The sequence below is a fragment of the Chrysochloris asiatica genome, unplaced genomic scaffold, assembly GCF_000296735.1.
Source record: "Chrysochloris asiatica unplaced genomic scaffold, ChrAsi1.0 scaffold00168, whole genome shotgun sequence".
In the NCBI taxonomy this organism is placed as follows: Eukaryota; Metazoa; Chordata; class Mammalia; order Afrosoricida; family Chrysochloridae; genus Chrysochloris; species Chrysochloris asiatica.
Window position 1 is genome coordinate 2,174,135 of NW_006408686.1, and position 13,906 is coordinate 2,188,040.

The 13,906-nt window shown below is 44.3% G+C and overlaps 2 protein-coding genes across 2 annotated transcripts in view; one reads left to right on the plus strand and one right to left on the minus strand.

Moving 5' to 3' along the window:
* Window positions 1-7,448, plus strand: part of LOC102838400 (zinc finger protein 250-like) — a 51,014-nt gene extending 43,566 nt beyond the window's left edge. The window contains 7 exon segments of the mRNA XM_006871497.1: window positions 6,240-6,349; window positions 6,351-6,555; window positions 6,557-6,574; window positions 6,576-7,167; window positions 7,170-7,199; window positions 7,202-7,324; window positions 7,327-7,448. Coding sequence (XP_006871559.1) covers window positions 6,240-6,349; window positions 6,351-6,555; window positions 6,557-6,574; window positions 6,576-7,167; window positions 7,170-7,199; window positions 7,202-7,324; window positions 7,327-7,448 — 1,200 coding nt within the window.
* A 6,086-nt stretch (window positions 7,449-13,534) lies between these two features.
* The window catches only part of LOC102838772 (zinc finger protein 234-like), a 9,911-nt gene continuing 9,539 nt past the window's right edge, over window positions 13,535-13,906 (minus strand). Inside the window, exon 5 of the mRNA XM_006871498.1 lies at window positions 13,535-13,726. Within this exon, the coding sequence (XP_006871560.1) occupies window positions 13,535-13,726 (192 nt within the window). The remainder of the gene's footprint in view (window positions 13,727-13,906) is intronic.

Here is a 13,906-nt window from a genome sequence, read left to right on the forward strand (position 1 = left end):
GAATTAACTGTTATTTTAACTGTTGTTTTGTTTTTTTCCAACCCATTTCATACCTACATGGTCTTCCAGGTATGAAACAAAGAATCTGTTTGGTCTTTGCATCTGATACCTGAGAGACAGTCTCTGAACCCTTGGAATTTCCCTCGCTATTGGAATGTCGGTTATACCTGATGGGCCTGAGGGATCACACCTGAAGTTTGGACTAATGAGCACTCAGGTTAGAGGCTGGCCACACCAGAAAGACTACCATGTGATCACACCTTTGGAGCTTGGAGTCAAAGACACCACCCCAACTTTTAGCTCGATCTTATGACAGGGATTCAGTGGAATCCCAACAAGCATTCTGGACACCAAACACATGAGCTTCCCTGGTTGACAATATTCTTTGTATTGGGACACACTAATGGGTCAGGAGTGTCATCTGGCCTTGAGGATGAGGGAAGACTCATGCCTGGGACACTTTCTGACCTGGCTCTGTGCTTCTCTCCCTTGACTGGGTTTGATTTAGAACTTTCTGTTATAATAGAACTGTCTTTTTTTTTAAGTTTTTATTGTGAATTCAGTGATCGTTTACATGGGAGAACATCAGTTTTACATTTATCCTATCACATTTTGTTTCATTGTAATGATTACAATCCCCTCCATGCATCACCATTCAACAGGATTTGCTTTCAAACCCACTGTTTTTCTTGGATGTACACCAAAGCACTAAGAAATATACAACCATTCAAACAACCAAAGGGTACACCCTGCAGGCCTGCTCCCCAGCTGTCAGCACACAGCCCTCTCCCTCCCTGAGTCCAGAGTCCCCAGCTGCTCCATCTCTCCACTAGAATTGTCATTTTAAGTGTAGTATTTCTTAACGTATTCCACGTGGTGCTGCAGGATAAGCACTAGACTACCAACTGCATGGTCGGTAATTCAAATCCACCAGCCACTCCTGGGAAATCCATACAGGGTCGCTATGAGTTGGAATCGACTTGATGGCACTTAATAACAACAAATCGGATATTTGAATGAATTATCAAACCCAATCTGAGTAGTGAAAGCCCCTGAATCTAGAGTTGTTGTTGTTGTTGTTGTTAAGTGCCATCGAGTCGGTTCCAACCCATAGCATCCCTGGATAGGGTTTCCAGGGAGCGGGGAGCAGCTGTTGAGTTTGAATCACTGACCTTGTAGTTCAAACGGACCTTAAAGTCTGGGGCATTAGCTCACAGTGAGTAAATTAAGTAAGAGCAGGCGGGTGGAGAATTGTGGCCTTAACCTTAATTTTGGCTTAAATCCAGGTAGCTAAAATCTGATGTTATTTGCATCATAGAATTGGTGGTCTCCATTTGTCAGTTCTAAGAAATGCAAAATATTATTTTATGCTGATATTATTTTGGGGTCATTTAAAATAAATGTCAAATGAAAATATCACAAAAAAGAATCACTTAAAATTATAATTATATAAGGGCATATTTTCTTCTTTCTTGAGCTATCTTTTAAGATTCATGACTACATAGGATGGGAAAGGTGGTTAAAAATTTCCACAGTTTTGGTCATCTGATAAGGAAAAACAATTCATTTTTCTAATTCTCACAGAATCATTTTACAAATGATACCATCATCTTTTCACATATTCACTGGACATTTTGAGTTTTCCTTTTGTCTATTCATGACTTTTGTCTATATTACTATTAATATTTCACTTTCTATGGTGAACCTTTAATAGTTCTGGATCTAAAGTCCCCAGCTGCTCCATTTTGTGTCTACAATACATTTTGTGTCTTTTTCTGGTGTGCATTTGTTAAATATTTCCATGCAAAGCTGTTATTTTTTTCTGCTCACACTGCGTCATTTTTTTTTTCTTTCCATGGAGGAATTAAAAACTTTTATCTGAGGAGACCTCAGAAAGTTCATGAGAAAATTCCATTATCTTGCAACTCCAATTCTCCATGAATTTTCTGAAACCCCCCTGTAAACCCATGTAGGAGCCATGTCTGACTTCCCCTGGTTTCACAAGGGGGAAAAAGAATTAAACTCAAAATAAGCCCAAGGCCAGTTCTGAAGCAGAGATCAGACATGATCCACCCTACAGCCTTCTTTATTCTGACCAACCACGCCTCCCACAGTACTCTCGGCTTCATATTTGGTTTTTTTGATCATCCATTGCAATGGCACATAGAACTCATAGCAATATTCAAAATTATGGGTTTTATTAGGGAAGTGAACAGGGTACAATTCAAGATCAAAACCAACTCAGGAAGCTGCCGTTCTGCAGTTGGGACCACCTCTTGTCTGTGAGGGAGGCATGCCTCACTCCGGTTTTCAGCCTCTCAGTCATGTGACCCCTTGGCTTCTGTCCAGCTCAGACAAGTGTTAACAAAGCTCTTTTAGGCAGACTATGAATGCCCAAAGGGCACATTCTTCAAGCCAGCCTCCTGCCTGTAGGCACTCAGCTTTCCCAGTCTACAGCCTTGAGCCCGAAGCAGCTCTGTCTCCCTGCCACCACCTCTGCAGTAGCTATCTCTCTAGGTAGTAACCTCAAGCATCACTCATGCTCTTCCTTCTTGATGGTCCTGGGATCGTCCATCTCCTCTTCTGAGATGGTTCCTATTAAGCCTAACCCATCCCATCCTTAGAGTCCAGTACACCTTATTTGCAAGGTCCCAGCAAGGACGTTAGACAGAAAAGCTGCATCAAAGGAATTCAAGGCACCACACACACTTATAAAACAACCAGACGAATCGTTGTACTTGTCAGGAGGGAGCTGTGAGCACCTCAGTGCTGGGGAGGAGGCTGACGCTGGGAAGAGAAGAGGTGCACAGGGAGGAGGGGTCAGGGACGGAGTCACCTGTGGAAGTCACCTCCGAGGCCACCGCTCCAGGAACCTCAGAGAACTGCTCCCTGTAAGGAGGGCTCTCTATAAGGAGAGTTTTGACAACAGAAGGTGGCATGGGCAGAGCAGATTCACACGGGTGACAGGAAAGGTGTGATTCCTTCTTTATTCCCCCCTGCTCCCCTAATGGCTTGAGGGGTGGTCAGCCATCCCCAGTGCAAACCCTGCTCTCCGGGAGTTCAGAGACACATAGTTGGGAGCCACACCATTGTGAGGCAGGGACCAGGCGTATTGCATTGGTGCCTGGATTCAGGCAGGCTCAATTCCACACCTACAGACCCCACAGAGCCACCAGACCAGCATTTAACCGGTCACCCTGGCCCCAGCTGCCCAGTGGTCCTGACACTGAAACCAGCTCCACTGGGGTCTCCATGAACTTCTTGCGGAATCAGTGCCCTGAACATAGGTCACACTGAGGCCAACAGAATTCCATCTAGGGCCAGGAACTCCGCTGTCACATGCTCCCACACCCAGCTCTGTGGCTTGCAGAAGCACTCCCCTCCACCCCCACCCCCCGTTTTTCCCTCTCCAGGTGCAAAAGTCATACTATTTTGTTGTTGTTGTTTTACGCTTTTTTGTTTGTTTCATTGTTTTTTCTTTCTCCTACTTTTCTTTCCATTCCCTTGAATTTTACCCTTTCTATCTCTGCTTTTGTTTTTCCTTTTCATCTGTTTCTCATTCCTCTTCCTTTTTTCCACTTTTGATCTTTATTACTGTCTCTCTCTTCATCTTCCTTCTCCCTGTTTTTTTCTAAGTATTTAAAAAAAATTCTTCCTTTTTTTTCATTTTTCTATTTTACAACTTGAATTTCTTGTCCCTCTTTTCTCTTTTCACTTATTCTTGTGTGTTTTTTTTCTTTCTTTTATTTTCTCTATTATTCTCTTCTACAACTGCATTTCACTATCCTTCTTTTGTCTTTATACCCACCCTAGTCTTTACTCTCTATTACGTTCTCTGTTAATTTTTAGTTTCTTTTTTGCTTATTCTGTTTGGTTTTCCTGAATGTGTGTTGGGAGGGATTTTCTCTTTCACATCCAACAGAAGACAGCCACAACTGTACCCTCCGGAGCTCTACCCACTGGGAAAGAAGCAATACCAGATGCTATACCACCTATCAATGACAGACGGCAACCAACACCAGACAAACCCACCCTAAACTAAGGTGCATGAACAGTGAATAGGGAATCATATACACACTTCCATTCTCTAACTACACCCCACAGGAGGCAGTTGGTGAGCATCTAAAACCAAATCAACATACAATTATCAATTAAATGCAAATAGTACAACCTCACAATATTCTGGAAACAACAGATAATTTTAGCGCACACAAAGAAACAAGAGCAAATAGCTAAAACACATGACCAAAATGCAGAGCTGGAAAACCTTTCTGAGGAAGCAAAGATAATGGAGCTAACTGAAAAGAATGATATTTAGGCACCTTCAAAGGATTGACAGAAAGATCATGGAAAGCAAGGTAAACACAGAAAAAAAAACTTTAGAATATTTCAGGAAAACACTACAAGACCAAACAGACAAAATAAATGTGAATTTTGAAACAACACAAAACCTGCAATTAGCAATTCAGAAGATTAATACTAAGATGTCAGAAATGGACAATACATGAACTGGAAAAGGAGTACATTTGAAGCAACAGGAACTGATTTAGTGAGCTTAAAGAGCTATCTCTCAATACTAGTATACTAGATGTGCTGGACTTCAAAGTTGATTTGAACCACAAGGTCGGTGGCTTAAGCTCATCAGCTGCTCCTTGGAAACCCTTACAGGGTCACTATGGGTTGGAAACGACTCAACAGCACTTAACAACAAATTACGGAATTCCAGAACAGGAAGAGACAACACCATGAAAGAGGAAAAGATAAGCATACAAGAAGCTGAACAAACCCCAAACACGGCACATCCCAAAAGAAAATCACCAAAACGTATCATCAGCAAAATTTCCAAAACCAAAGACAAGTCAAAAATCCTGATAGCAGCTGGGGGTAAACAAAAAGTTGCCTCCAAAGAAAAGTCAATAAAACTAAGCTTTGATTTCTCAGCAGAAACCATATAGGCAACAAGGCAATGGAATGACATATACAAAACTCGGAAAGAAAAAAATTGCTGACCAAGAATCATATACCTAGTAAAGCTGTCCCTCAAATACAAAGGAGAAATCCGGACATTTCCTGATAAACAGAAATTAAAGGAATTTGTTGTGACCAGACCAATTTTACAAAAAATGCCACAGGCTGAGAACTGACAACAACCTGAGATTACCATTCATGGCACTACCACCCAGCACTCAATCCAGATACAGAAGTATTTAAAGTAAAACAAACCTACAAGACTGAAAACAGGGAACCAGAGATAACCATGTATAATGAAGTCAACTACAAAGAAAAAAGAGGGAATTGTGAGGTTACAGAACTTCCAAATGGCAAGGAAGTCAAGTAGAGTTCAAGATAAAACAGACTTTTAAATAGGGAAGAAATTTAATAAATTACAGGGTGGTGGTGGTGTTGTTAGGTGCCATCGAGTTGGTACCAATTCATCGCAACCCTGTGTACAGAAGAACGAAATACTGCCCAATCCTGGGCCAACCTCACTACTGTTGCCAAGCTTGAGTCCATCGATGCTGCCACTTGGCTAATCCATCTTGTTGGGGATCTTCCTCTTTTTCTCTGACCCTCCACCTTACCAAACATGGTATCCTTCTCCAGTGACTGGTCCCTCCTGACAATATGTCCGAAGTATGAGAGGCGAAGTTTGTCCATCTTGGCCTCCAAGGAGCACTCTGGCTTCACTTCTTCCAACACAGATCTATTGGTTCTTTTGGCAGCCCATGGCACTTTCAATATTCTCCTCTAACACCATAACTCAAAAGCACCAGTTCTTCTACGTTCTTCCTTATTCACTGTCCAGCTTTTGCATGCATACGAGGTTATTGAAAACACCATGGCTTGGGTCAGGCTCATCTTAGTCCTCAAGCTGACATCTTTGCTCTTCAACATTTTAAAAAGGTCTTGTGGCAGCAGATTTGCCTAACGCAATACGTAGTCTGATCTCTTGACTGCTGCTTCCGTGAGTGTTGATAGTTGATCCAAGAAGAATGAAGTCCTTGACAACTTGAATCTTTTCTCCGTTGATAAGAATGTTGTTTATTGGTCCAGTGGTGAGGATTTTTTTTATCCTGAAAATTAGCACACCTGTACACAAAAATAAGGGCAAGAGTAAACATGAACACAACTGGAATAAAAATGCAAAGAAAACCCACAAACAAAATGAACTCAGAGCAGAAAATTACATGGGGCAAAGAAGTCAGCAACACCACTAAAGACATACAGAAAAATGAAAGCAAGGGAGCCTGTTCATATCGACTGACCAGAGTCCATGAATCCTCGGCTCAGAGCTGAACCGAACAGCCTGGAGCCCAGCTTTCTAGCCTTTGAGTACACTAAGAATAATATCTGCATCCGGTTTTACTAGAGCCAATCACCTGTCATGCTTGGAGCAGGGATCGAACCCAGATCGCCCTTAGCCCCAATAATCACGAAGTCCACATCTATAAGAAGAACAGGAGCCAGTGGGTGGCAGCTCATGAACTCAAGGAACACAACAGACATATGACAGGTGTCGACTGGGTCCCCAGGAGCAACCGCATCGTCACTTGTAGGGGCAGACCACAACGCGTATGTATGTCTGGAGTCAAAAAGATGGTGTCTGGAAGTCCATCGTGGTGATCCTGAGAATTAACCGCATGGCCACTTTTGTGAGGTGGTCACCACTGGAGAACAAATTTGCCGTGGGAAGTGGAGCACGGCTCATCTCTCTCTGTTACTCCGAGTCTGAAAATGACTAGTGGGTAAACAAGCCGATCCTCTCCACGGTCCTCAGCTTGGACTGACATCCCAACAATGTTTTGCTGGCAGCAGGCTTATGTGACTTCCAATGCAGCGTGTTTTCTGCCTACGTTAAAGAAGTGGATGAGAAGCCGGCCAGTACACCATGGGGCAGCAAGACGCCTTTTGGTCAGCTGATGTCAGAGTTTGGTGGCAGCGGCCGTGGTGGCTGGGTGCACAGGGTAAGCTTCCCCGCCAGTGGGAGTCGCCTGGCCTGGGTCAGCCACGACAGCACTGTGTCTGTTGCCAACACCTCAAAGAGTGTGCAGGTTTCAACTCTGAAAACCGAGTTCCTGACGCTTTTGAATGTATTGTTTGTCTTGGAGAACAGCGTCGTGGCTGCTGGTCATGACTGCCTCCCATGCTCTTTAATTAACTACAATGAGGTGACTGCTTGACCTTCGTCTCCAAACTGGACTTCCCAAACAGAGCATCCAGCGCAACATGGCAGCCATGGAGCACTTTTGTAATATGGACAAGCGGGCCACCACTGAGGACCGCAACCCAGCCTTGGAGACACTGCACCAGGGCAGCATCACTCATATGTCTATGAGGTAAACAAGCAAGACTGCCGTAAATTCTGCACTACCGGCATCGATGGCTCCATGACAATTTGGGATTTTGAGACCGTAGAATCTTCCATCCAGGGCCTTTGGTTAATATGAAGCTGAACAAACTTCCTGGATTAATTTGGCATGACCGCTTGCAACTGCGTGCCTCCCTTCCACCAGAAACACTGAAAACACATAGTGTGCAAATACCATGTGTATGTGGCTTTGTCTGAAAATAATTGGTGAAAATGTTGGTTTTTTTAAAAAGGCATCAGTGATTTTTTTTTTTTTGGCTGTTCCATTCCATTCTTAACCAAACTTCTCTTTAAGTCATTTATGTTGGGAAATTGTCATTTATATTGGAAAATTGTCACACTGACTTAAAGCCGGGGAGGAAGGTGTGTATATTGTCTACTAGACAGTTCAATAAATATACTGAATGTGGGGGGAAAAAATGAAAGCAATCAATGCATCCCTATCGATAAGTCCACGGAATATAAATGGATTAAACTCAACAGCCAAGATGCAGAGAGAACAGAATGGATAAGAAAAACAGGGTCCTTCAATATGCGGTCTACAAACGACACATCAAATAGATGGAGACAGCCTAAAATGTCCACCGATAGAAGAATGTTTACCATACTTTGGTACATGCGCACAACAAAAAACTACGCAAAGTTGAAGAATAACAACGAATCCAAGAGGCACCTCACAACACGGATGAACCTGGAGGACATTATGTTGAGCGAAGTTGGTCAATCACAAAACGGCAAATGTTGCTGAAACCAATGTTGAGAAAGGTTAAGAGGAGGCTTTCGCAATAGAAGAAAACAGTCTGGTGGCAGGGGGGAAAGAAAAGTATTTATGGGCTAGAGACACACATTAACACGGGGGACAGGACAGTAATGTACAAGAGGGAGGCTGGCAGTGGAAAGATGAAGGGAGTGGGAGACACAGGAAAGACTGCAATAGTTAACTGAATATAGAGGTAAATACTGTTAACTGATGGCACATGGAGGGGATTGTAACCATTGTAATGAAGCAAAGTATATGATTTGTTCAATGTGAAACAGATGAGCTGTTCTGCAAACCTTCACTCAATTCACAATATATATATATATTTTTAAATAAAGAGCAATAATTTTTTTTTTTTTTTTAAAGAAGTGTAAACATACAGCTTCATTCCATCAGTTAGCCTGTGCACTTGCTGTTAGGAAAAACAGGAGGGCGTCATGCTGAGCAGTTACAGTGAGGTTTTTTAGTTGCTGTTTTTAATATCATGGTTAAAGACACATAAAAACATCTGATAACCCACCAACCTCCACATTGACACTTCATTGTCATCAATTAAGTTTTTATAATGAAGTTTAAAAGAGGAAATACAATAGCAATGCTGAATAAGCACTGGACTGCTAACCAAAAGGTGCTGCTCTTGTTGCTAGGTGACTCATAGCGACCCTATGGAGAACGGAAGGAAACACTGCCTGGTCCTGGGCTAACCTCACAATCATTGCTCTCCCTAAGCCCATTGCTGCCGCCACTGAGCCAATCCATCTCGTTTGTGGTCTTCCTCTTTTTCTCTGACCCTCCACTTTACCAAACATTATCTCCTTCTCCAGGAACAGGTCATTCCTGACAATATGTCTGAAGTGTGAGAGACGAAGTCTGGCTATTCTGGCCTCCAAGGAGCACTCTGGCTGTACTTCTTCCAACACAGATCAGTTTGTTCTTTTGGTAGCCCATGGTACTTTCAATATTGTCCTCCAATACCAATAACTCAAAAGCATCAATTCTTCTACGGTCTTCCTTATTCACTGTCCAGCTTTGGCATCCATATGAGGTTATTGAAAATACCATGGTTTGGGTCAGGCGCACCTTAGTCCTCAAGCTGACATCTTTGCTCTTCAACACTTTAGAAGTTTTATGCAACGGATTTGCCTAATGCAATATGTCATTTGACTTCTTGACTGCTGCTTCCATGAATGTTGATGGTTGATCCAAGCAAAATGAAGTCTTTGACAACTTCAATCTTTTCTCCATTTATATGGATATTGTTTATTGGTCCAGCTGTGAGGATTTTTGTTTTCTTTACATTGAGATGCAATCCATACCGAAGGCTGTGGTCTTTGATCTTCATCAGCGAGTATTTTAAATCCTCTTCACTTTCTGTAAGCAAGATTGTATCATCTGCATATTGCAGGCTGTTAATCAGTCTTCCTCCAGTCCTGAAGCCATGTTTTTCTTTACATAATCCAGCTTCTCAGATTATTTGCACAGCATAGAGATTGACTAAATTTGGTGAAAGAATACAACTAAAAGGTACAGGCAGTTCAAAACCACTAACCGCTTCTCAGAAACCCTTTGAGTCAGAAGTGACTTGATGACACTTGGTTTGGCACTGTAGGATAAGCACTCGACCACAAGATCGGTGTGAACTGAAATGCCATAGGTTCAAATTCACCAGCTGCTCCTCAGAAACCCTATGCAGGGTCGCTATGGGTCAACAACAACAAAAATCTTAAACCTGATTGAATAATGAGTCCTTTCTGAGATCACCAAGCATCAGAAAGTAAAAGGGCTCTAGTCTGGCCAACTGCTCCATACCTTTGCACAATTCCTTAAAGTGTGGAGGTTTTAAAACAATACACCATCAACTACTCAAGAAATTCCAAAGACATATAATACTCCTCCCAGGAACAGGGCAAAGGCTAATAATTTATTGTTTGGCAAAGTTAAATTATTTGAATCATCTTTAAAGGAGGCTTTGGTTAATGTATGTCTGTCTTATCATAGAAGGGTCTGCAAAGGAAGATTTCATATCAATGGAGTTCTGGTGTGGTTCAAACCCACGAGCCCGAGCCTTTCGCTGAGTCTGAACCGACTGGACGGCACTTAACAACAACAACAACATATGGAGTCCTGGTGTGGCACTGGGGAATTAATGCGCTGGACTGCAAAATCGGTTTGAACCTCCAGGTCAGTGGTTCAAGCTCACCAGCCGCTCCTCGGAAACCCTATACAGAGTCGCTAAGGGTAGGAACCGACTCAAAGGCACACAGCAATAATACGTCCAGGGAGTCCTGGTGTGGCGCTGCGGGTTAATGCGCGGGACTGCAAGTTCGGCTTGAACTGCTAGGTCGACGGTCCAAGTTCACAGCCTCTCCTTGGAAACCCTACACAGGGTCGCTATGAGTCGAAACCGACTCAATGGCACTTAACAACAACATAGAGTCAAAGAGAGGTCCCCTGGAGGTGCAATGAGTTCAGCTTTGGCCTCCGAATCCAAACGTCGGTGGTTTAAGCTGTCAGCTCGTTTAAGAGATTAGTCTCGGAAATCCTATATAAATAAGGTCTTCATGAGTTGAACTGCATTCCACAGCAGTGGGTTTAACCTTCACCTAAGCACACAGCTCTGGTAGCGTAGTGATTACGAATCGGGCTGCGAGCCGCAAAGTCAGCAGTTCGAGAAAGATGAGGCTTTCTGCTCCTGTAAAGATTTACAGCCTCGGAAACCCTGTACAGGGTCGCTATGAGTCGGAACCGACACCACAGCACACAACAACAACAACAACAACAACAACAAGCACACAGACTAACAGGTCTTTACTCCCGGAGAGGCTGGAGAGTTTGAACGGCCTATTTCATTTACCAGCCACACGTTTAACGCCGCACCGCCAGGGCCGCTTCACGTAACTAACACCCACTTTTTACAGAAATCAACAGGAAACACAGAGCCATGAAGTAACTAGCCCAAAGACAAACCGAGAGAAATTGGCAAGGCGGGTGCAAGGTAGAGAGAAGTGCATGAGCTTGCTGAGGCCGCCCCCGGGAAATCCTCAAATAAAGAGCCACGAACCGAGCCCGTCCCCAACCCGGAGACGCACCAATCGCCCTAAAAGGAAGTTTCCACAAGAGGTTTCCAAACAGACATCCTTGCCTTTCAAACCTCTGTTTGTGCCGAGATTTCTCTCCACTAAATCGATGTCCTGGTCGTTATAGGTCCCAAACTCAGGTCCAGAAAGTTTGGAAAGCGATCAAAACGTCGGAAGACGAGGAAAAACGTGGACGGAACCTCACACTGCTGGAGCAGAAGTAACCGTAAAGTCACACCACTAATGAACTACCTTTCCCAGAATTCCGCACCGGAAGTACCTGGGTAGAAGAGGAAAAGGAAACGCCCTTTTAAAATCAAAAGATGGTTATAATGAGGAAAATAATGGTTGTTATAAATAAACTTGAGGGTGCCGAAGTAAACGCTCGGCTGCTAATCCAACGATTATCGGTTCAAATCCATACAAGCATTCTGTACTGACAAGAAAGACCGTTCGAATTCACCAGCCCCTCTTTGGAAACCCTAGAGGCAGGGTCGCTATGAGTCGGCACTTAACAACAACTCAGTCACTTAAGGAGTGCGTTGGCTTCATACTACAAGCACTGGACTAAGCCGTTCAAGTTTGCCAGTTGCTCTGCGGGAGAAAGAAGGCTTTCTGCTCCAAAGTTGGAAAGCTTCCGAAACCCTGTGCAGGGTTGCCAGGAGTCGGAAATTAATAACAAATCTGTCATTATATAAAGTCGCTGTTGTTAGGTGCCGTCAAGTCGGTTCCAACTCCACGACCCTGTGCACAACACAATGAAACACTGCCTGATCTTGTGCCTTCCTCACAGTTGTTTGAGCCCACCGTTGCTGTCACTGTGTCCGTCAGTCCGTCTCACTGGGGATCTTATTCGTTTTCACATGACTTTACCAAGCATGATGTCCTTTTCCAGTTCTGATTCTTCCTGACCACATGTCCAAACTACTAAGGAGCACTTTGTACATCTTCCATGATACATTTGCTTATTCTGCTGGGACTTTCAATATTCGTCACCAACACCATAATTCAAACACGTTCAGTCTTCCTTATTCAATGACCAATTTTCGCATGCATATGAGGTGGTTGAAAATGCCATGGCTTGCTTGGGTGAGGCACATCTTAGGCCTCACACTGACATCTTGGCTCTTTAAAGAGGTCTTTTGCAGCAGATATGCCTAATGCAAAATACATTTGATTAAAAAAAAACCCTGCATCTTTAATTTTTATTGCCTTTGTTAAAAAACCCTAGGTGTGTGTGTGCGTGCCGGGGGTGGGCTATCCCTCAGAACCATCAAGTATAGATCTTGAGGGAACTTGAATTGGTCAGTGAGGGTGAGAAATCCCTATGACCCTTCCTGGTTTGTCATGATTAATGGGGGTGGCGTTGGGGTGGGGTGGGGGGTATCCTAAAGACACTTTTCACCATCATCCATCAGGGCACCTTCCCAAACTCCTTTTCAGCAAAGCATCTGCTCTTATCGGAGTTAAATATGGGAAGGAAGAATCACCTTGAGGAATCAAGGGGTGGTTATGTTCAGGGATCAAGAGAAGGGTGTCTCGGCCTCTATTTGACCAGAAGGGAGGCAAGCGTTCGATAAGATCTCAGCTTGCCAAAGTCCAGCCAACTGGCACCCCTGCCCGTCCCAACCCCTTATGCAAAGAGTAGGACAGATCACCACCATCGGGAGTCTCTTGCCGCCCATCCAGGGGCCCTTTGCCCTATCTCACGCCTCCCACGCCCGCTGGGAAAGGTCTCTTGATCTCCCTAAATGGTGGGAGCTAGACTCTGAAGACTCCTAATCTTCCATTAGGTGAGTTCCCCACCTCCCTCAGTCACTCCGGCGCCCCTTTCGTACCCACGCCACCTAGTGGTCTCTCCTGTCAAGTGCAACGGGCAGCGTCTCCGGTGCTCTGTCGCCTTCAGGCGGCCTCCTAGGATCCTGAAGGTCACCGGGACGGGCGACATAGCTTTGTTATGGCTTGAACACAGCTGCCGGAGCTGGCGATTTCCGCGGCGATTGTTGTTGTTAAGTGCCATCTAGCCGATTCCGATTCGTTGTTAACGTGCTATGGAGTCGGTTAACGTGCCACCTTATGCACAGCAGAACGAAACACTGACCGATCTTGGGCCAACTGATGCTGCTACTTGGCCAATCCATCTCGTTGGGGGTCTTCCTCTTTTTCTCTGATCCTCCACTCTACCAAACATGATATCTTTCTCAGACTCATAAAGACCCTGAATATGGTTTCCAAGACTAAATCTTTGTGGGACCAGAAAGCCTCATCTGTCTGTCTCGAACGGCTGGTGGATTCGAACCGCCGACCATGCGGTTCTTAGTTCAGCACTTATCTGATGTTGCCACTGTGGATCCGGTGATACAAGTACACACTGCGCAGCAGGTCAGAGTGTGGCAGGTAGACTAGTTGTCGGAACTCTGGCCGCGCCCTAGCTCCAGGGTTTGGCTGAATTTCACAGGACTGCCTCAGAACTTGTTTCTGCAGCCCGCTAGGCCGCCTCAGGACGGCGGTGGACGCTGGCTACACACCATGAGCATCCCAAGAACCGTTGTGGTAGAGACAGACTGATGATTACTTTCCTGACGACTGCTTCCAGGAGCGTTGTGTATTCATGCAAAAAGAAATCCTTGACAACTTCAACCTTTTATCCGTTTATCATGATGTTATTTTTTGGTCCATTTATGAGACGTTCTGTTTGCT